The 20,056-nt window shown below is 36.3% G+C and overlaps 3 protein-coding genes across 3 annotated transcripts; 1 reads left to right on the plus strand and 2 right to left on the minus strand.

Annotated features, from left to right (window-relative positions):
• Window positions 1-1,547: 1,547 nt before the first annotated feature.
• Window positions 1,548-10,511, plus strand: LOC142519898 (uncharacterized). Its single transcript, XM_075622912.1, has 9 exons — window positions 1,548-2,025; window positions 3,244-3,373; window positions 8,171-8,338; window positions 8,432-8,537; window positions 8,688-8,870; window positions 9,048-9,213; window positions 9,345-9,670; window positions 9,867-9,956; window positions 10,222-10,511. Exons 2-9 carry the CDS (start codon window positions 3,359-3,361, stop codon window positions 10,299-10,301), a joined length of 1,134 nt encoding a protein of 377 aa, XP_075479027.1. The 5' UTR covers window positions 1,548-2,025; window positions 3,244-3,358; the 3' UTR covers window positions 10,302-10,511.
• A 707-nt stretch (window positions 10,512-11,218) lies between these two features.
• Window positions 11,219-15,867, minus strand: LOC142517968 (beclin-1-like protein). Its single transcript, XM_075620509.1, has 10 exons — window positions 15,645-15,867; window positions 14,511-14,872; window positions 14,267-14,437; window positions 13,662-13,786; window positions 13,463-13,511; window positions 12,960-13,118; window positions 12,775-12,860; window positions 12,402-12,473; window positions 11,891-12,040; window positions 11,219-11,588 (listed from the first exon to the last, which is right to left on the minus strand). The coding sequence occupies exons 1-10, from the start codon at window positions 15,793-15,795 to the stop codon at window positions 11,336-11,338; spliced, it is 1,578 nt and encodes a 525-aa protein (XP_075476624.1). The 5' UTR covers window positions 15,796-15,867; the 3' UTR covers window positions 11,219-11,335.
• A 1,389-nt stretch (window positions 15,868-17,256) lies between these two features.
• Window positions 17,257-19,291, minus strand: LOC142518586 (putative RING-H2 finger protein ATL21A). The gene is made up of 2 exons (XM_075621379.1): window positions 18,630-19,291; window positions 17,257-18,181 (listed from the first exon to the last, which is right to left on the minus strand). Exons 1-2 carry the CDS (start codon window positions 19,246-19,248, stop codon window positions 17,721-17,723), a joined length of 1,080 nt encoding a protein of 359 aa, XP_075477494.1. The 5' UTR covers window positions 19,249-19,291; the 3' UTR covers window positions 17,257-17,720.
• Window positions 19,292-20,056: the final 765 nt, after the last annotated feature.

Consider the following 20,056-nt stretch of genomic DNA (forward strand, 5'->3'; position numbering starts at 1 on the left):
GTTTAAATGAGGCAGCAAGTTTTCACATGCCTATTGCTTTGCGTAGGTTGTTTGCTACGATCTTAGTACATTGTGTAATCCTTTGTTTTGTTGTTTGCAACCTTGATTGAAAATTATTATCGTACTATATCTTATATAGACACGAAGTCTTATTATTATATATATTTATCTCTCTATTGCTTAGTTTGAAAACTTTTGTCAATGAATTGTTTACTTTATTGCACAATTATTGAAACATATATCTCCACGTGCACCTACCTAGTATATACATATATTCAAATCCATCCGCCTATTTGCATCTCATGATTCCACTGCCAAACAAGGCATGATCAAGAAAATATAATGGAGGTCTCAGCTGGAAACTATCTCAGGGCACAAATTATTTACATTGTATATATTTTATGCACAAATCTTGATCAATTTTTACATCTAGTTTTTATGAAATATCAATTTGGAGCAAAAAAATATACCAACTCATTATACCATATCAAGTTTTAGCACTCAAATTGATCAATAACAGGTTGGACTGATGAATCGGTTCGGACCGGTTCACATTTTTTTAAAAAAATTAGTCTTTTTTAGAATTTTAATTTTTTTAAAAGAACAATATTTTATATATACAATTTTTGTAATTTATGTTTATTTGAATTTTAAACTTTATTAAAAATATTATTTTATTAATATTTGAACTTATTTTGATTTATTTGTTTATTTTAAAATATATATAATTATATTTGATATTTTAGTTATATAAAATTTGCATTTCCAATTTTACCCCTTTTTAACATCTCCTAGCTTTGGTGGTGACAGCTCAATCATTTATTTGGGCGTAGCCTATATTAATTATTCTTTTTCCCCCAACCTTTTCTCTCCTTTATGTTCAAATCTGAAAAAGAAAAAAAAAAGTGCTGAAAACTTTTTATTATTACTAAACGAAAGCTTACATATTCTTGGAATTTTGCATTTCGTGTAAGAATAGTTTATATAGATACATCTGTCTTTTTCCACACATATTAAGAAATTTATTTAAAATATCAATTATACTAACAATTTTCTGATTTTACTTTTATTTAATGAATGTTTATATAATGGAAAAAAAATATTGTTAAAAATGAATATATGTTTTTATATTTGAGTGATCTATATAATCAAGGATAATAATTTTACATGAAATCATATTTTTTGGGTAAAAACTTGTGTGAGACGGTCTCACGGGTCGTATTTTGTGAGACAGATATCTTATTTGGATCATCCATGAAAAAATATTACTTTTTATATTAAGAGTATTAATTTTTATTGTGAATATCTGCAGAGTTGACCCGTCTCACAGATAAAGATTCGTAAAACCGTCACATAAGATATCTACTCATTTTTTTCTTATGCAAAATGAAAAATGATTGTGTAAACTCTATAATTCCATAAAATATAGCTCACAAAATCAACAAGAATCTATTTAGTTGTACTAAATATAAAAGATAAGAGTCATTAATTTGAATTTATGGAAGAAACATTTAGCTTCATTTTCACTTTGAAAGTGACGATGAAAACAAAAACATCAGCGGCCGTTGGGTCGTAGTACAGATTTTTTCTTTTTCTCCACTTCCATTTTCTTCTTTCCAGACTTATCAACACACAAACACAACTCCCTTTTGACAAAGGAAACAACAGAACCAGAAGAAAAGACATAAGCACCATTCTTGAATCTTCCACGATTCTGTATCTATCAATCTTAACTTTTGAAAAAATCCCGTTTCTTCTCCCGAAGATTATTCTCGACGCTTCTAATTTTTTAATCGTTATTAATCAGCATGAGTTTTGTTGATCTTCGAGAAGCTAGCTATAAGCTAAACTCAAGAAGAAAGAGTTCTTGAACTCTTACTTCTAACCTATCTCCAATATTCCTCCTTTCTGTTAATCTTGAGTATTCTGCGGACAATCTTGATGAAATAGCTGGACTTTTATAATTTGTCGACATAACCTTGAAGATTCTAACTTTTTGAGCATTTGCAAATCTATTTGAGAAAGGTATTTTTCATCTGTTTTTTTGTTGCAAAATAGTTATCCATGTGATAATTGATATATAAACTTTAGAATACTCTAAATAAGTTCGAGAGTCCATATATAAGTTTGAGTTAAGACCAAAAGATGGTGCGAGATTTTGAAGACGATGATGAGTATCTGTGCTGGAGATTGAGGATTTGGTGTTGTGTTAATATAATATTAAGGAATCATAAATTGTTGCTTTTATTTATTTATTTTAAACGTAAGTCGGTTTATATGTTCCAAGCCAAGTGTTGTTTGAGTGATGGGTTTTTCCCTTTTGATAGAAGTGCATCGGTGATGCTTAATATTGGTTTTTCGTGGATTAAGATGTAAAATGATTCTTGTAACAGTAATTTAATTGATTTCATTGTAGGACATAACATCATGTAACATGGGATTAATGAGCATTATCATTTTGCAATGAATTAGTTATCATGATACTTGTGGATTTGGTTATGTCAAGAACTATGAATAAAGGATTATGTAGAAAAAGAACATGATTAGGAGGGGACGTGCAATTTTTAAAGAAGAAATGGGCTTCACTGAATTTGGTTAGAAACATATATATTGGAGACTCCTGAACTTAAGGATTGAATAAGCTTAAGCTATCTATAACATTTTGAGCTAGAAGAACCTGCTAGGACTTAAAGATGATTAGCTTGCATCCATATAAAAGAATCTGAAGTGGGTAGCTAGCACTGAGAAAAAAATAGTTTTTCGAATCCTAAACATGCAAGTAGCAGTATCACAGTCATGTTTTACTAAATCAGTGGATTATGCATCGTGATGCTGCAAGTTTAAAACATTTTAATTAGATTCCGTGTCCAAGAAATTTGATAATTCCCTCATCGATTGATTATATTTGTATTTGGGGTCAACATCCCTTCTGCAGCCTGAGTTACACATTGTTACGAAAATTCTTAGTCGTGCTATTAAGTGAACATGAAGTCAACTTCTTGTAACACAGTGCACCATTTAAGCTCAATTGTTGCTGCTTATGATCATGAAATCGTTTCTGATATCGGCCAATTAAAATATCTTTTTGTCGCTTGATCTAAATTATATCATCCTTGTTCAAGCTGTTTTTTCATCAAAAGAGTATTGTTGAGATGCGTATTCATTAGTTGTAGCATATTCCTGTTCATTTGGCATGTGACAATGGATGGTGAAAAACATGTAACATCAAGTTCTCTTTCCCAGGTTGAGTGCTTCCAATTCTTGATTTAATTAATAAGTTGAGACCTTATCGAGCTACAAACGACTGTAAGTTACAAGAGCTTCATGGAGAACCACTATCTGCTTGCCCTTGGCTAAAATGAAGAGCACTAAGGTTGAATTCTTATATGTTGAAGCTCATGTGTTCTTATACAAAATTTTCTGTTTATCTATTTGATTGTTGGGTTAATGAACTGTATTTGGCGGCTTATCATTTGGCTGCAAATTCAAGAATGAAGGAGAAGACTAATAGATAATAGAGTAACACGAATTCATCATTGTTTTAACATCTATCAAAATGAAAATAATTATGGAAGAAGAGGAATGGAATGGCTGATGCCCCGTCTATTTTGATTATGGCATTTTCCCCTGATGTTGTCCTTATCAATTGATCATGAATTTTATCATCAATTAGTTTTCTTGATCCAGTCCTTGGAACATTAAGATCTTTGTATTTATTTTTTTTTACGGTGAAAGCTCTTGTAATTTATTGAATAAGATAAAGATCCTTAATTACAATATTAATCATCCAAAAAAGAAAATCTCCACGCTTCCAAACAAAAGGGGAAGGGGAGGAACAAGCAAAAGAGGCAATGAAATGAGCAACATTATTTGCAGTCCACCGCACATGCCTTAAGGATGGGCTTCCCATAAGAGACAGAAGATCTCGGATATTCGAAGCTAGGGCCCCGACGTAACTGCGATTCTCTTCTCCACCTGTGGCTGCTTGCACAGCGAGGAGAGAGTCTAAGGTGATAAGATGAATCCCAATGTTGTGTTCCCTAAAGATGTTGATAGCAAGAAGTTCAGCAAACGTAACCAATGTGGGTTTCTCAATCTTTTTTCCAAAAGCAAGAATTGGTTGTCCCTCGTGATTTCGGATTATTCCACCAAGTGCGTAGCTATTAGTACCTTCATTATAAGATACGTCAACGTCCAGGCGTAGAGCATTCACAAGTGGAGCAATCCAGGATTCCGGAGAGCATAATGGTTCATGGTCTGGAGCTAGTCACAGAGCCTGGCGTGCCGCTTGGAAGTCTTCCAGTAGGCTAGCGCACCACTCCACATTGATCTCAAGAGGGTGGTCATTTCGGAGGTGAGTAAATCGAAGTCTCTCACTCCAAATAACCCACGAGCGCATCACAAAGACTTCATAATCTTTCTTACTCAGCTTTTCTTTCATCCAGAGTGATATGTCCGTAGAATCCAAATGTCGGGATTGTTTTAAGATCTGCCAAAAACTAGTTCCTTTCCAGCAATGCTTTATGGCCGAGTAGGTGAACAAAGCGTGGGCAGTGGAGTCGCAAGCATGATGACAAAAGGGACACGATCCAATGACTGGAACACGGTGAACCAATAAATTATGCTTTGTGGGAATATTATTCTGGAGAACCCTCCACCAAAACACTCGGACCTTCGGAAGGATGTTAAGAGACCATAGGAACCGCCACCCATCTATAGAATGGTGGCCCGAGCTCGAGGGAGAAGAAGCAAAAATCCGATCTCTGCCTTATAGCCATTCCGAACTGAATATTTACCTTTCGGATCAAGAGCCCAAAAACAAAGATATTCTTTTTGAGTTGGAAAGAGAGGAATCGATAATATGTCCTTGACTAGATGTGGAGAGAAGAGGTTGTGGATGATGTCCTCTTTCCAAGTCTCTCCGTCGATGAGAGAGATAACTGTAGAGAAATTCTCAGAGTTAGGAGGGAGGGGCACCCGGCTCGACGTCCTTGGAATCCAACTGCTCCCCAAAGATAGCAATTTTCGAACCATCTCCCACTTTCCAACATAAACCTTTTCCCAGCAGCTGCCTGCTCCATAGCAACGATCGCCAAATGTAAGGAAGGGTTGCTGCCAAGAGGTGCTTCCATAATATCATGGTGCCGAAAATACCGAGCTTTCAATACTCGTGCAAGCATGGAACTCGGATCAGTAATAATACACCAAACGTGTTTGGCCAATAAAGCTTTATTGAAAGTCTCAAGGTGACGGAAGCCCAAGCCGCCCATGCACTTTGGCCTACAAAGAGCTCTCCAGCTTTTCCAATGTAAGCGCCTCCTCCCTTGTTCCATTCGCCACCAGAAGTTAGCGCATTCTCATTCAATCTCCTCACAAGTAGATTTTGGGATACGAAAACACGACATGCATAAGTAGGTATAGCTTGGAGATCAGATTTGATCAAGGTCTCCTTATCTCCCACCGAAAAATACTTATTTCCCTACCCTTGAATTATATTCACAACCCTTTCCACCAGGTACCGGAATTGCAGCTTTTTACTACGACTAGAAGCAACAGGTAAGCCTAAATACACCTCGTGTCCCTGTACCACGGGTATCGCCAGTGCCGATTTTATTTGATCTCCCACTTGGTCAGTAGTGTTAGGACTGAATGATAAAGATGATTTCTCAAAATTGATAAGTTGCCCCGAAGCCCTTTCATATAATGCAATTCGCAATTGTCGCTCTGAAGAACAAGATACTGTCATCAGCAAAAAACAAGTGGGAGATAGTCGGGCAAGAGGGAGCAAGACGCACCCCATGTAAAACTCTCATGGATTCAAGAGATAAAAGAACTGAGGACAGACCATGAGCACATAACACAAACAGGTAGGGGGAAAGCGGGTCTCTTTGTCGCAACCCTCTATTCGGAGTGATATTGCCAATCAGATCGCCACTTAGTAAGACAGAGTATCTAACAGATCTCACACACCATATGATCTTCTACACCCAAGGTGGCGCAAAACCCAGTCGTATCATCATATCCTCGAGAAAACACCACTCAACTCGGTCGTACACTTTGCTCATATCAAGTTTCAGCGCAAGATATCCTTTATGGCCCGGTTTTCTACTTCTGATCCAGTGCAGTGTCTCAAAACTTAGAATAATATTATCTGAAATGAGGCGTCCGGGAATGAATGCACTCTGAAACTCATTAACAGTCTGCCTGAGTACTGGACCGAGTCTGTTCGTCAGAGCTCTAGCAACTATTTTATAGCAAACGTTACATAAACTGATCGGCCTGTAGTCCTTCATTGTCATAGGGCTCTTAATTTTCGGAATAAGGGTAATAATAGTTGCATTCCATTCATCAATGTTTCCCCCATCGTTATTTGTCGAGAACAAATTCACAAAATAGTGTTCTATAATATCAGACATGCTGTTATGCTCTGTGCACCAGTCTCCATGAGAAGAAACCAAAGCCCTTATATGGTTCTTTGCTCGGCGAGTCGAGGCACGAGCATGGAAGAATTTGGAGTTACGGTCTCCATGACCTAGCCAAGAAACTATACTCCTCTGTCGCCTATATCATTCTTCTTTGTACGCTAGCTTCTCAACCTCGCGCTCTAGATCACCAATTTGAATAGCCGAGTGTTGCCAGTGACCATGCGATTTCAAAATATTCAGATTGTGTCGTTTTCTTTTAATCTGGCAAGGAAGGTTATGAAAGCGATCTCCAGCCCAATCCCGCAGCGATTCCTTACAACTCAAGAGACGGTTAGGTAATGAGATAGAACTATCAGATTTGCACCATCTCCGTTCCACTACATCTCGACAGTCAGATTCAGTAAGCCAATGGGGTTCAAATCGGAACACATTGTGCTTTCTAGACGGTTGTTGCTGCGATCCTTGGAGCTCAATGAAAATAGGTCTGTGATCGAATGGAAGAATTCCAGTGAATGAGCTTGAGAGGCTGGGAGGAGAAGCCTCCATTCAAAAGTAGCCACATACCGATCAAGGCAAGCAAAAATAAGAGCGTCCGATGAACGATGGTTAACCTATGTAAAGAACTCGCCCTCTCCATGGAGATCCTGGATAGAACAATCATCCAGAACATCCCGAAACGCTCTAGTCTGAGAGAGTGGCCGAGGGTTCCCCCAAATTTTTCTCGGTCAAAGCAGATCTCATTAAAATCACCCCCTAACAGCCACGGAAGATTGCGTAGTTCTGGCACGGACCAAAGACGCCGAAGCAGATCCCAGGAGAAATGCCGACGACTATAATCTGGGTTCCCGTAAAAACCTGTGAATCTCCATAGATTCTCCTCATGCTGAATAGAGCAGTCAATATGTCCATAAGAGTAGGAGTGAATAATAACTTCAAAAGAAGTTCTCCACAACAACATTAATCCCCCACTTCTTCCTTTGCAATCTACTACAAAAAACCGTCAAACCCGAGAACATGCTTCCGCCATTGACATTTAAAACCCATCATTTTTGGCTCACAAATGAAAAGAAGGGTTGGGTTCTTTTCTGCCTTGGGTTGGGTTCTTTTCTGCCTTGGTTCACGGAATGCTCGTTGGTTCCCAAGCCCTCGAGCATTCCAAGAGATACAACTCATTGGTATCGGCGGGGTTGCTTGGGAACCGCCGCCGCCGCATTAGCATCGATCTGATCCGAAGATTCTTCAAGCACTCGTTTCTTAGGGGTGATAGGACTGACACCGGGAGATACAATATCTGGAGCAGTATGCACACTGTTGATGTTATTAATAATAGCTCCATGATCTTGAGCACCACGTTTTCACTTTTTCTGTCCATGAGTCATCTAGGTGGTGACAATATCGATAGGGTGCATGCTAGGCAGATCACCTAGGACCATTTTATTACTGGTGCTACCATCAGTGAGAATAAATCTCGTGGGATTGACCGGGAGAAGAGCCTGAGGAATTGCAATTGGAATTAAAGCCCGACTCTCAGTGGGAGAAAAATAATGTCCCTCGGGGAGAGGGACTTGCAAGCCAGCATGACCTTTGTTCTTGGCAACTAGGGCAGTGCTCTCAGCAGTCTCCGAGTAACGATCCGAATCGCCACTCCGAGTATCTTCATTGAGCTTATTATTTTATTCTTTATTATTTTGAATTTCAAGGACTTCTTATTTCTTCGATTTCTTTTTAATTTGATTGATGTGTAGAAGGAGGATACACAAAACTCTCACGACAGAAAGCCTACTAATCTTGTTTCCCATGGCTGCAAAAGTGAATTGCCTAATAATGTTGCCGAGACTCCTGTACCAGACTCAGTTTCCGTTTCTGTATCAAGCAATGATAAAAAGAAAGTTTCCCGTGAGGACATCGAACTTGTAAGAGAGTTATCTTTTTTTTTTCTCCGTTCTGTATCTACCGTTTTATAAGTTGCAATTTTCTGCATCACATGATCTATTAATCTGTTGTAGGTTCAGAATTTGATAGAACGATGTCTACAATTGTATATGAATAAAGACGTGGTGGTAAAGACCCTACTGAACCGCGCCAGGATAGATCCTAGGTTCACAAATTTAGGTATGCTTTTTCAAGTGATCAAAGCAAGTGCAAATCTGAGTCTAAGCAATGTCTTTAGGATAACAATTAGTTAATGGTTCTGTAGATCAGATATTGATGCTACACATAAAATTGCTTAAATTTTAATTTTTCATGTTGTTTACAATTCAGTGTGGCAGAAACTGGAAGAAGAAAATCCCGATTTTTTCCGGGCATACTACATAAGGTTGAAACTGACGAAGCAAATTATCTCATTCAACAACCTGCTTCAGCACCAGTATGATATGATGAAGTATCCAATGTCTCCAAAAGTTCCGTTGGCGCCCATGCAAAACGGAATCCATCCAATTCCTGGTACACTTCTTGAGAATGTACCTTCATTCCCTTTTTGTCTTGAATTGAGGAAAGGGGGATACAAGAAACAAGTCACAGAAAAATATTGAAATAATGTTCTCTGATTTGTGTATAGAGATGCATTTTTTCCCACGTTATATCATTCATCAATACTCAATGTCACGTTTTACAGTGCAGCCAACAACTTACCTATGGGATACCCAGTCATGCAGCAGCCTTCACTTACTGCTACAGGGCAACCTCATATTGATCCTATGGGCTATTCCACGACTAGCTGTCACATTGTCCATGGAATTCCCGCTCCAGGAAATTATCTTCCTATGCCCATGAATCCTGGAAACGAGTGAGAATTCCCTTTGAAAAAGAACATTGAAACCCACTCGCTGAAAATAACTATGAAAAAATGATTCTTTAGATTCATGTAACTGCCACCTCATTTAAAAACCTGTTATATACTTTTTATCTTCTCTGCAGTATGGCGATCGACCCATCTGGGGCTGATTTATTACCCATTATGCTACCAAGCAACGGTATTCCATCCATGTCGGAAACGCCTCTGAGCCCAACTTCAGTGGCATCCAGTAGCCATTTTCCCTTTACTGCATCAGATATATCTGGCATGGAAGTTGATACTTCAGCCCTTGACACTGCATTTACATCAGACGTGGCTAGTTCAGTCGAACTACATCTTCCACCAGAAAATAGAGCTGAGAATTCTAGAGATTCCCTAACATCCTTGGACCATATTCCGTGGAATTTTAGCCTTTCAGACCTGACAGCAGATTTATCAAACTTGGAAGGTAATTCAAACCTAATTTTTGTTCCTTTTCATAAAAAATGATTTCTTGTAACATCTGGAGCAAGACCATACACTATTATGTGGTGTTAACGAAAGGGAACTAGGCCATATGGGGATATTCGAATCTTTATATGTAGAGAACTGTATATTTTCTTGAAATTTTCTAGCTCATGGTGTCTGTTGTTCTTTTGTGGCAGATCTAGGAGCTCTTGGAAATTATCCCGGCTCGCCTTTTTTGGCTTCTGATTCAGATCTTCTACTTGATTCGGCAGAGCAAGATGATTTAGGTAACATATTATCCTGGTTCACTCGATATCGTAGCTCCCTTTCACTTTTAGTGATTAAGAAATGTAACATGAGGAGAAATACTTACACGGACGGCGGACCAAGTCCTAGTGTACACGGACCAAGTCTAGTGTCCTACATTGGACCAAACTGTTTATCTGCGAGCGAAACTGTAATATACAAGATTTTTTTATGGTATTTTTTTTCAACATTCACCTGAAATTATGGCACTGTTTCCCTCACTCTTGGTCAATGGCTTCATTTCAGTGGAAGAGTTCTTTGTTGATTCTGATAGAGTTCCAGGGCAGTGCCAACTGTCGGATGAAGAGAAACATACATCACCATGAAGCTCGTTTCAAGTTCAGTTCTAGATTTAGTTCATGTCCAATGAAAGATGGCTATCTATCTGTTTTAGGATTCATCTGGTATAGGTGGTTCCATCTGTTGTGTTACAATGCGCCACTTCCCTTTTTTGAAAACTTAAATCACATATAATGGTCGACATTATTAAATCTTTAAACTCTGGATTTTATCATGTTGTCTCGTATTTTCTTCTTGTTTATTTGGCATGTCAATTTAAATATGTTAAAGTAAATGTGAGATAACAAACAAGATTTATAGACGTTCAAATACGATATAATTCTTCTATTACTCTCCATTTTCAACGTAGAAGGTATTCAATAATGATTTTCGATCTACACCTACTTGTGAAGTCTGGCCAATTTTTATTATCACACTTAAGAATGATCAAACATTAATAACTCTTTATCTTCTGGGCAACTCTGGTATAGACATTCGTCTTAAGCTCTCTTCCTTCTATGATGGTTGCATATCATCGTAAATTATGCGTAAAGATTTTCACTCAACTATTATCTCGAACCAATCTCTTATATTTGTCCCTTCAAACAATCTTTCCTACTGCTTCACCAACAAATATTCTCTAAACATGTTCGAGCGTAAACATATAGCTGCGGTATCCAAGAAAATTGCTATTGGAAAATTTTATATGCTGTTACTTACCTTCAAATGGTCATATTTGCAATACTAGTTTCTTTTTTTTTTGGTCTTCACCTTCAGTTTCTACTGCTCTTTTGGTTGGTCATCTTTCCATGCCGAATAGAAGAGTATTAATGTTGTATGAGTTGTCAATGTGATTTTGCTATTTATTGTTGTGCTTCAACTATGTTAAAGAAAACTTAATTGCATTTTCCATCGCATTTTCTCGTTAAACCACACCTCATTTCATGATATGGTACGGTCCAAGTTATTAAAACTTCGCATTTAATTGATTACCGGAAGATCGTCATGACAATACAAAGTGATTTCACTAAACCCGAACCAAACTCGAGTTTTTCTTTAGATTTTGTTGTGTTGCCAGTATTTACAAATAGCCTGTATCGTGGGATTGTAACTTAGAATCAGAAGGATGTTTACTGTACAGAGAACCTACGCCTGATACTTCAGAAGCAGAAGCAGAAGCAGAAGCAGTCAGAGGCTGGAAATTTGTATTGCCAACAAACCAGTAGAGAGCCCATTTCAGATTGCAAAGAGTGTATTTCAAAGCTTTGGTCCAATTCTCTGGTTTGTTGAAGCTCTGCGTAATGGAGTAGTTTTCCACTTTATCATTTTCAATCCTGCAAAAACATGCCGAATGCTTAAGATATTCGGAGTTCTAATTCATTTTAGCATACATCAATATGGTTACTTCAAGTTCGAAGCTTGTGGTTTGACAGGGACAGATGATAAATTAAGATGGTAATGTGCATGTTCCAAAATTGAAAATTATTCCTCAGCATTATACGTGTTTCATGAATATTTCAATGGTAAATTTCATAAATGTTTAAATAATTTAGATAACGATGAATGGATATTATCTTTACCAAATGAAATAAAAAATACATGATGCCAGTCAATCGCAGGAAAAATCTAAACTTACTTATATGGAAGCTTAAAACATTTCTCGGAAGGAATATTTTTTTCTTTATCCTTCGAATTTGCGAACTCTGCAAACTCCTTTAGGCAGGCTAGGAACAATGTCATGGCTTTGTCATAACGAGTGCTCCAGAATACATTCACAGGCCCAAATCTGGGAGATGCAGACAATGGATATGAGTTTAAAATGCAAAATAGAGTTATTGAAGTATAACATGGTGATGGCTGCACATGCAAAAATAAATACGAAAAAAAAGAACTTTGAGTTGTTTCTCAATACATACGATTACATCAAAGCAGGTAATCCCAAAGAATATAATTGAATAATTTGCTAACGATTACATCAAAGCACAGTGAACAAATTTCAAACAAGTAGCATTCACAAAGAGGCAGACCCTTTTATGGTTTACAGATCAAAGAGCAAACAACCCTTTTTGAGTAATACATTTTTTATTTACCGATAAAAGTTAAAACAAAACGGAAAACCACCATTCAAAACATTATTTTCAACTTACAGTTCATAAGTATTGTTACTGCTGTCCATTATGCGAGGATAACTCCCCATAGGAAGAATCTTAATTCGGTATCTGGAAAGCATAAATTAAGAAATGGCAATTCAAAAAGGATTGTCATGGAGTTTATCGGCTACATTTTAGTATAAACTAGAACCACCACCAATCAGGTAAACCAAGTCGCATATACTGTTGGCTGTTGCTACTGGGAGGCCTTAGAATTGGAACTGACATCGATTTGGTAGATTCTATTCCCTTAGAATCAATTTTGCTGTAAATCTGGATCTGATGAACTGTAAATGGAATGTTACCTTAAAAAAACACACAACCAACTGGAAGTCAAGCAACATTGTAAATATTCTTTTGTAAAGGATACTGAAACTTTGGCCGGAAGTACTGAGCCATTGTATGAAGGAGAAGGCAAGCTTGTCCCCATGCAGCATTTATCTCATCCCACTCAACCTAAGTATTACATAGGAAGTAAACAATGCAATCAGAGAGATTTTTAGAGACTGATATCAATGTAACTGCCATAAGTTCTTCACCATCTAACCTACAGACCTGAACTTTGGGAAGTCTTCCCAGCCTGAAGGTATTGATGGTTCCAAACTCTCCATCATGCCAAATAGGAAAGGCATCATTTAGCACGTTGGTACGCTTTAACAACTCTAAATGAGCTTGCGAAACTTCAATTTTAGCCAGAATAGCGTCCCGCTCTTCCTGTTGACCATAAATTGAAGTTAAAATGTTCCGAGATAAGTAAATACCATAAATAGAAGCAAGACTACTAAGTGTTCTTCTGCATCATCGTGATAATTGTTCAACATTAATCACTAATGGCCTCCAGGAAGTAAGTGTATCGTCGAGTTTGAATTCCATACCATTCAAAACCCCAACTCAAATTTGTTCTTTGCCCTCTTGGTGGTAATTCAGAGATATGAACAAGAATCCAAGAGAAAGGAATAAGAGGAGGGAAGCCATCACGTCATCATCAACTAATCAACTGAAAATTACATATATTTGCATAAATTTCACAAATCATATAGAAGGTGAACCGAACAAACCTGATGTGAGATCAACTGAAACTGAAAGTTATTGAACTCCAGCCAGTATCTGTAAAATTTTAAAATAAGTTCCAACAGGATATGTTATAGAATTGATCCAAGAACCAGAAGAATCAATCCAAAACATCATATTACCGTCATAAAACTTTATCTGGATAACTCAAAAACAATTATGATTTGAAGTTCATTAGGGCATTACCGCTCTTCCAGCTCCTTAAAACGGGCAGACTTCAACTCCAGTTCTTTTAGTTCGCTGGTCACTTCCCTGCATTGTTTTTCTGTTTCTGCAATTGCCGCTTCAAGTTTTCTTTCTTCTTCTTCTATCTTATATAAGATCCAAATATGATAAAATCACTCATTAAATTCCTAATTAGATGTTCAACTCGTACTAATAAATAAAGAGAAAAATGCCGAAGTTCTTTCACAGCTGAGATTTTTACTTCTATTTTAGAATTCTAAAAAAATACACATGCAGAATATCAGATAATTCAAGTCCTCGTTAAAGGAATTTGGCATCTAGTTCTGCTCAACCAAACCAATCGGTCGGATATCTCGGAATATCAAAGAGTGGAGTTCAAATAGACATGTACATTCCTCCACTCAAAATTCAAAAGAAAAATGTAAACGAAAAAATATAATAGTGAAAGAAAAATTATAATAAATTATGAATATGCTTTACCCATAACCTAAACCAATTAGGGAAAACCATCTTAACATTTAGGCCCAAAAAAAAAAAGACAAACCTATTGATGTATTATATGTTATTTTGTTTCAAAAGTTATTCCAAACATGAATACAACAGACCTTCAGTTTCTCCTTGAGAAACTCAGCATCACTAAGAACGGTTTTTGCTTCCCCTTCCAAACGTTGAAGACATGCTTCATATGCTAGTATGTCCCTATTCACATCTTCCACCTCCTTATCAAGTTTATCAGACAATATTCGCATGCATTCAAGACATAAAGGTTGCTCAACCTGGAGAAAATATGGGAATGATAAGAAAAATGCGAAAATAAATCATTATGGTTTATATAAGCATATTGCGTACCTGTGTTTGTGTTGTGGCAATATCAAATGCACGATTTAGGATTGTTATAGTGGAGTGGAAACCTGAATTATTCTGTTGCATATGAGTATTAGTGGGATCACCCCGTGGTAATGTCGAATTGGTCCCATTTCCATCAGTTCCAGGTTCACATTTATACACAGAAGCAGCTGGTGGAGGTAATACAACAAATGACTCATCTATTGCTTTCCCAGACTGGCTAGCATCAGGAAGCACAGCTCCTCCTCGAGGACGAGGAGGGACGCCGGGAACCTGATTCCTTTGCTTTGGCAACACGACATATGAATTGTCCATTCTCGTTGAACCTATAATACTACTAGAGCCATGAATTGAAGAACCTTGTCCTGCACATGAAAAAGCACACATGCAAAAGAATCACACAGCTAATTGACACTACACCAAAATTGAGCACTTATTTTGTTCTAAAAGTAATTCAAAGTAATTTGATATCAACTATCAATGTCATCATGCCATCCCTTTCAGGTAAAACTACGGAGCTTTACAATGCGGGGATCTACATGTTGAAGGTATTGCATGAAACGAACACAATGAGGCACTTTTCTAATACAACATTTATATTTTCATAAATAAGACCAGAACATTTAAAACTCATACTTCTAGTCCTCACTAAATCACTGAAAACATGTTTGTAGCCTCAACAGTTCAAAAACCGTATTGAGTGGCAGTAAAGTTATATCAATCCCATATTACGCTATTCCAGGAGCTAAAATGAAATGATTGAAGTCGGACTCAACCAAATCAACAACTAACCAACATCGGGGATACGACAAAGCAGCCACAAAAGGTACCTCCAGCTTAAAAAAAAGAATTAGGAAAGCTAAACGACTATTGCACCACATCAATAGCATGCTCTAAAGTGTCTCATATATCATATGCAAACATGCTCAATAACTTAAGAGTATCACGTTCTCAATCAAACTCCCAAAATTTGGCCGTGACAACTACATCAGCAAAGTTTTAATATTTTTTCCCACAAAAAAATAGGTTCCAATATTTTATTAAAGATAATTTGACACCACTGATACGAATACAGAATTCATGTGCTTAAAATTATGATAAATTACGAAATGAGTAGTTTCAGGGGAAAGACCAAACCGGGGGCGAGGAATTTATCGGCGTAAGAATCGACTCCGACGAAGCATAGGTTTTGGTGGCAGTTCTGGCAGAGGAATCGCGGTAGATTCGGGTCCGCCGGCAAGATCCGACCCTTGTCCACCATATTGCTCCCGCTTCCACTTTTCTTCATGCTCGATCAAATATTTGTTTCGATCGACTGAAATAAAGAATCAAGAATCCTCCAAACGCCATTCCCTTCCCCTCTTATCATGAAGTTTATCGGGCTTTTAAATCTTACAGTCCAATGGGTCACTTGAAAGAAGGCCTAACCATATGGGCCAGCAGCCCATTGGGTGCTTAAAAAATGTGTTTCGAGCTTTTTCCCCTAAAATATTACACGAAAGGTTTAAATTACGACTTTTGGACTTGTTCACTTGTGCTTCAATTTAATAACTTTTTTTTAAAAAAAAAGGGTGCTCTTAATATTTTATTCAAACACAAATAGCTTTATTCCCGAATCTGTTTTTGAATAAAATACTTTTATGAGAAAATTGCATTTTTGATCTGGTTTGTTTGAATCTTTGTGATTTTGGTTTTTTATGTTATCAAATTTCAATTTTAGTCATGTAACTTTTAATTTTTGACAATTTTAATATTTTTTGAATCAAGAGCTCTTATATTATATTGCACAATTTAACACAGTGTCGGAAAAAAAGATTAAAATTCTAAAAAAAAATTAGCATATTAAAACTGAAACTTAATAACATATATTACAAATATCAGAAAGAGACGAACATACGAGACTAAAAATAATGCAATCTTCTATGTTTTTACATCTAAACCTTCCCGATGTTAATTAATTTTGAATGATATTCACAGTGAGAACTAATGATGTGCAATTGTCTGAAATAAGAGTATTTGTTAATTAGAAATCTTTTGATCGTTACATGCACATGGATTGATGATTTATCCGTGAAAATTTCTACTATGCTTACATGTCAAATTATTTGGAATTTAATCGGAGCAAATCAAATGATCACGTGGAAACCAATTTCCGTACAAAGTTACAAATCAATTTTCCTACATGTCAAGAGAAATTACCATTTTGATAATGCAATTTTGAAAATTCCAGTTATAATCATGTACCTTTATTTTTAAGTAATTTTAGTAGACGGGAGTGCTGATGTGACACGGTGCACGTCAACATCAAGTTAGGACCACGTCACCTTTGTATATCGATGCCACGGCAAAAAAGAATTAAAATTGTAAAAAAAAAACTGAATAAAATTGATTTTATAACATAAATCATATCCTATTAATATATTGCAAAATGTTTTTTTTTGGCAGAAATTATATCAGTATTTTAATCTTTTAAAATTTAAATAAACTATATATAAAATTGAATTTTATCTCATAAAGTTTTTTAAAAGTTTAAATAAACTAATATATCAACTCTCAATACTCAAGAATCCAGTTGCACATTGAAAATGCAAAATGGTTACATAACAAAATCCATTAGCTATTCCAAAAAAACAATCATAAATCTCGGCTCTAACTATTGTGGGGAAAATTAAAAAAAAAAAAAACAAAACCCAATGGTTGAACTTGTTTGATATCAAGAGAAATGGTGGCATATTTTGTTCGCAGAACAACTCCCTGTCATGCTCAACACAACTACAAAAGAATACAGTAACCATTGGATGCGATTCGGAATCGGAACTTCATGCTAATCTATTCCAACCACCTCCTCACTAGCAACGGCATGAGCAAGCAAAGGAAATGGTCGATTAACCCCAACCACCTCCTCACTAGGAACTCTCTATTATATTATTGAGAGACGTTCTTTAGTGAACTTCTCCGGTTAGCTCAAACTCAATCGAAGATAAAATGAACAGGTTGAATCTCGGCTCCTCTAAAGGGTCTATTGTTCGTCCTGTATTCTGAAAAGAAAGCGGAGAATAGGATTTCACTGATGCGACATCTAACAACGACCTGTCTCATTTGTTTCAGGATTCTGAAATGGTAGGAGGTCATATAGGACTGTTGTTGCACTCCATTTTGTATTCTCACGTCGAACTATCAAGATTATCTGTTGTATATGTATGTTGACATTAACTAAGATGCCGCATTTCTACAAATGGGACATGAATTATGAGTCCTCAGCCACAGGTCTATACAGCTTTCATGGAAGCAGTGATCACAATCAGTAATACTTTTAACTCTCTCTTTGGGTTTGAATTCATCCAAACATATTGGACAACACATGCTATTAGGCCCGGGGATTCGTCTGCTTTCTCCAACAACAATTATGCTCAGCTTATTAATGGCAGAAGAATTACTGGCAGATCCTGCAGCTGCCACATTTGAAGGCTGTGTTGTTGGTCTTACTGCTGGTGCAACTTGACCTCGGCGGATATCAAGGTAGGCCGAGAGTCGACTTACTAGTAACGATATTGCTTGTGTAGCCTTCTTTATCAGTCTTATGATATATATTATTATCGCCAACAGTGCATATAAACCAAGACATGACAGAAAAGGTCCTAACAAGGTCGCAAAAACTATCAGCACGGTATAGCCTGTCAGCAAAAAAAGGCACATGATAATTAGCTAAAACCTTGTGATGAATTAACATATACATTAAGCCCTGTGGAGAAGTCTTTTTTTAGAATTGTAGAAAGTTTTTAAATGCATCATGGTCCAGTTACACACACACACATTAACACATATATCCTATGCTTTATATAAATCTATTTCTTCATTTATCTCTGGTATTCTGGTGTGTTCATGGTTTTTCTCAATCTTCCCTGACGGTCATATACTCCAATATGACAGTAAAATTAAATAATAATCTCATCTTAAGAAATTCCCAACACGATTAAACAAGGAAAACTTATATGCAGCAAGAATATTGAAAAGAATTGACATAAGGTTTAGCCTATGCTAAACATGGATGATATACGCACAGTTCATTAAATGAATAAGTTTTCATATATTAGCCTATCTTTGATGAAGACATTTAAGTACCTGCCCCAAGTCCTTGCTTCTTTTCACATGCCTTGCAAGTCGTTGCATTCCATGTCAACACGAGATCATCATTAAATCCGTTATACTCATACTGAAGTGGGTATAAAACCGGGATAGACACAGTTTCAATAACACTGCATCCTAGAGAATTGATCTCTTGTGCACGTGATATCGATGAAGTTGCTAATACAGAGAACGTGGAGTTACTTAGGCAACTGATGACGGGGAAACTCAAACTTAAATTCCCTTTGGCACAGCTAAAAAAGGTGTAGTTCTGGTAACTCAGGGCAATCAGAGGAGAACTTGAGGCCTTGGCATTAATGAATCGACTAGGGAGGCAATCATTTGTATCGTGAAGTTGTATCGTGTTAGCTGAATAGTTGATGTTTCTTACGTAGAAATCTCCGAAATCGGGAAGATTCAGGAGGGGAACATCTTGAATGCTGCTGCACGTTAGATTTAAGGCAAGATAGTCACAACCCTTCTGATTTTGGCCCTGTAACTGGAAGGGGTATCGAATAGGCAAGTTCTTGTTACCGCAAACCGAAGTTGAGCAACCCTTTTTTGAATGGACAGTGGGAATGAAAAGGAAAATGATAAAAGAGATTTCTAAAATCATATTTGTTTTGGATCACGATAAAGGCGAGACATAAATAAAAGGTAGATCAAGCAATGGCGGTAAGGAAATATTTAATGTATGTATGTGTATATATATATATATATATATATATATATATGCGTGTATGTATTTTTAAAGTCAATGAATTGCTAAGATATAACGTTGACTTACGCGGCACGTTCTTGGAAATTGGTAGGGAATAAGAGCCTCTGCCTTGAATTTGGTACATCTCCTAAACATACATTGTGTTTCGTATGATGTTTTTCATATCAAACCGATAATTAAATCAATCAATTTTATAAAAATGATTCAAATGATTGGACCTTTTAATCGGACGATTGAATCTATAAATATTTTAAATTTTAAAAATAAATAAATATATATATAATAAAATATATTTATCGAAGTTTAAAATATATACTATATACATATAATCAAATAAAATTATTTTGTATTTTTAAACAAAAAAATAATCAAAATAAACTCGATCTAATACTATTAAAATAATATCTTTACAAAAGTTTAAAATCTAGATAATTATATATAATAAAAATAAAATTTTAAATATAAAAAAAAATTTAAAAAAATATTTTTTATATTTAAAATTTAAAAGTGGTAAACCAGTCGGATCGATTTTTAACTGGTTGATTGGCTCTGACCAGTTTGACCATAAAAAAGATTTTAGACTGAGTACAAATCGGAGCTATAACCAGTTCCTAGTCGAATCGGCAGATCCTACTTTACGAACAATGGTTTCATGTTTGAGAATTTAAAGAAAAATTGTATTTTGGCTATGTTAACCTATTTA

This window comes from Primulina tabacum, chromosome 11 (assembly GCF_025594145.1).
Source record: "Primulina tabacum isolate GXHZ01 chromosome 11, ASM2559414v2, whole genome shotgun sequence".
NCBI classification, from domain to species: Eukaryota; Viridiplantae; Streptophyta; class Magnoliopsida; order Lamiales; family Gesneriaceae; genus Primulina; species Primulina tabacum.

What these genes read in the sequence shown, in the direction of transcription:
- LOC142519898 (XM_075622912.1), top strand. An exon ending in CCCGTGAGGACATCGAACTT is followed by an intron (nt 8,339 to 8,431) that starts GTAAGAGAGTTA and finishes AATCTGTTGTAG; the next exon opens with GTTCAGAATTTGATAGAACG. An exon ending in TCCTAGGTTCACAAATTTAG is followed by an intron (nt 8,538 to 8,687) that starts GTATGCTTTTTC and finishes TTTACAATTCAG; the next exon opens with TGTGGCAGAAACTGGAAGAA.
- LOC142517968 (XM_075620509.1), bottom strand. Translation starts at nt 15,795, where the DNA reads ATGAAGAAAAGTGGAAGCGGGAGCAATATGGTGGACAAGGGTCGGATC. An exon ending in TTCTCAAGGAGAAACTGAAG is followed by an intron (nt 13,787 to 14,266) that starts GTCTGTTGTATT and finishes ATCTTATATAAG; the next exon opens with ATAGAAGAAGAAGAAAGAAA. An exon ending in TTCAGTTGATCTCACATCAG is followed by an intron (nt 13,119 to 13,462) that starts GTTTGTTCGGTT and finishes TATGGTCAACAG; the next exon opens with GAAGAGCGGGACGCTATTCT.
- LOC142518586 (XM_075621379.1), bottom strand. Translation starts at nt 19,248, where the DNA reads ATGATTTTAGAAATCTCTTTTATCATTTTCCTTTTCATTCCCACTGTC. An exon ending in GAAGCAAGGACTTGGGGCAG is followed by an intron (nt 18,182 to 18,629) that starts GTACTTAAATGT and finishes TTTTGCTGACAG; the next exon opens with GCTATACCGTGCTGATAGTT.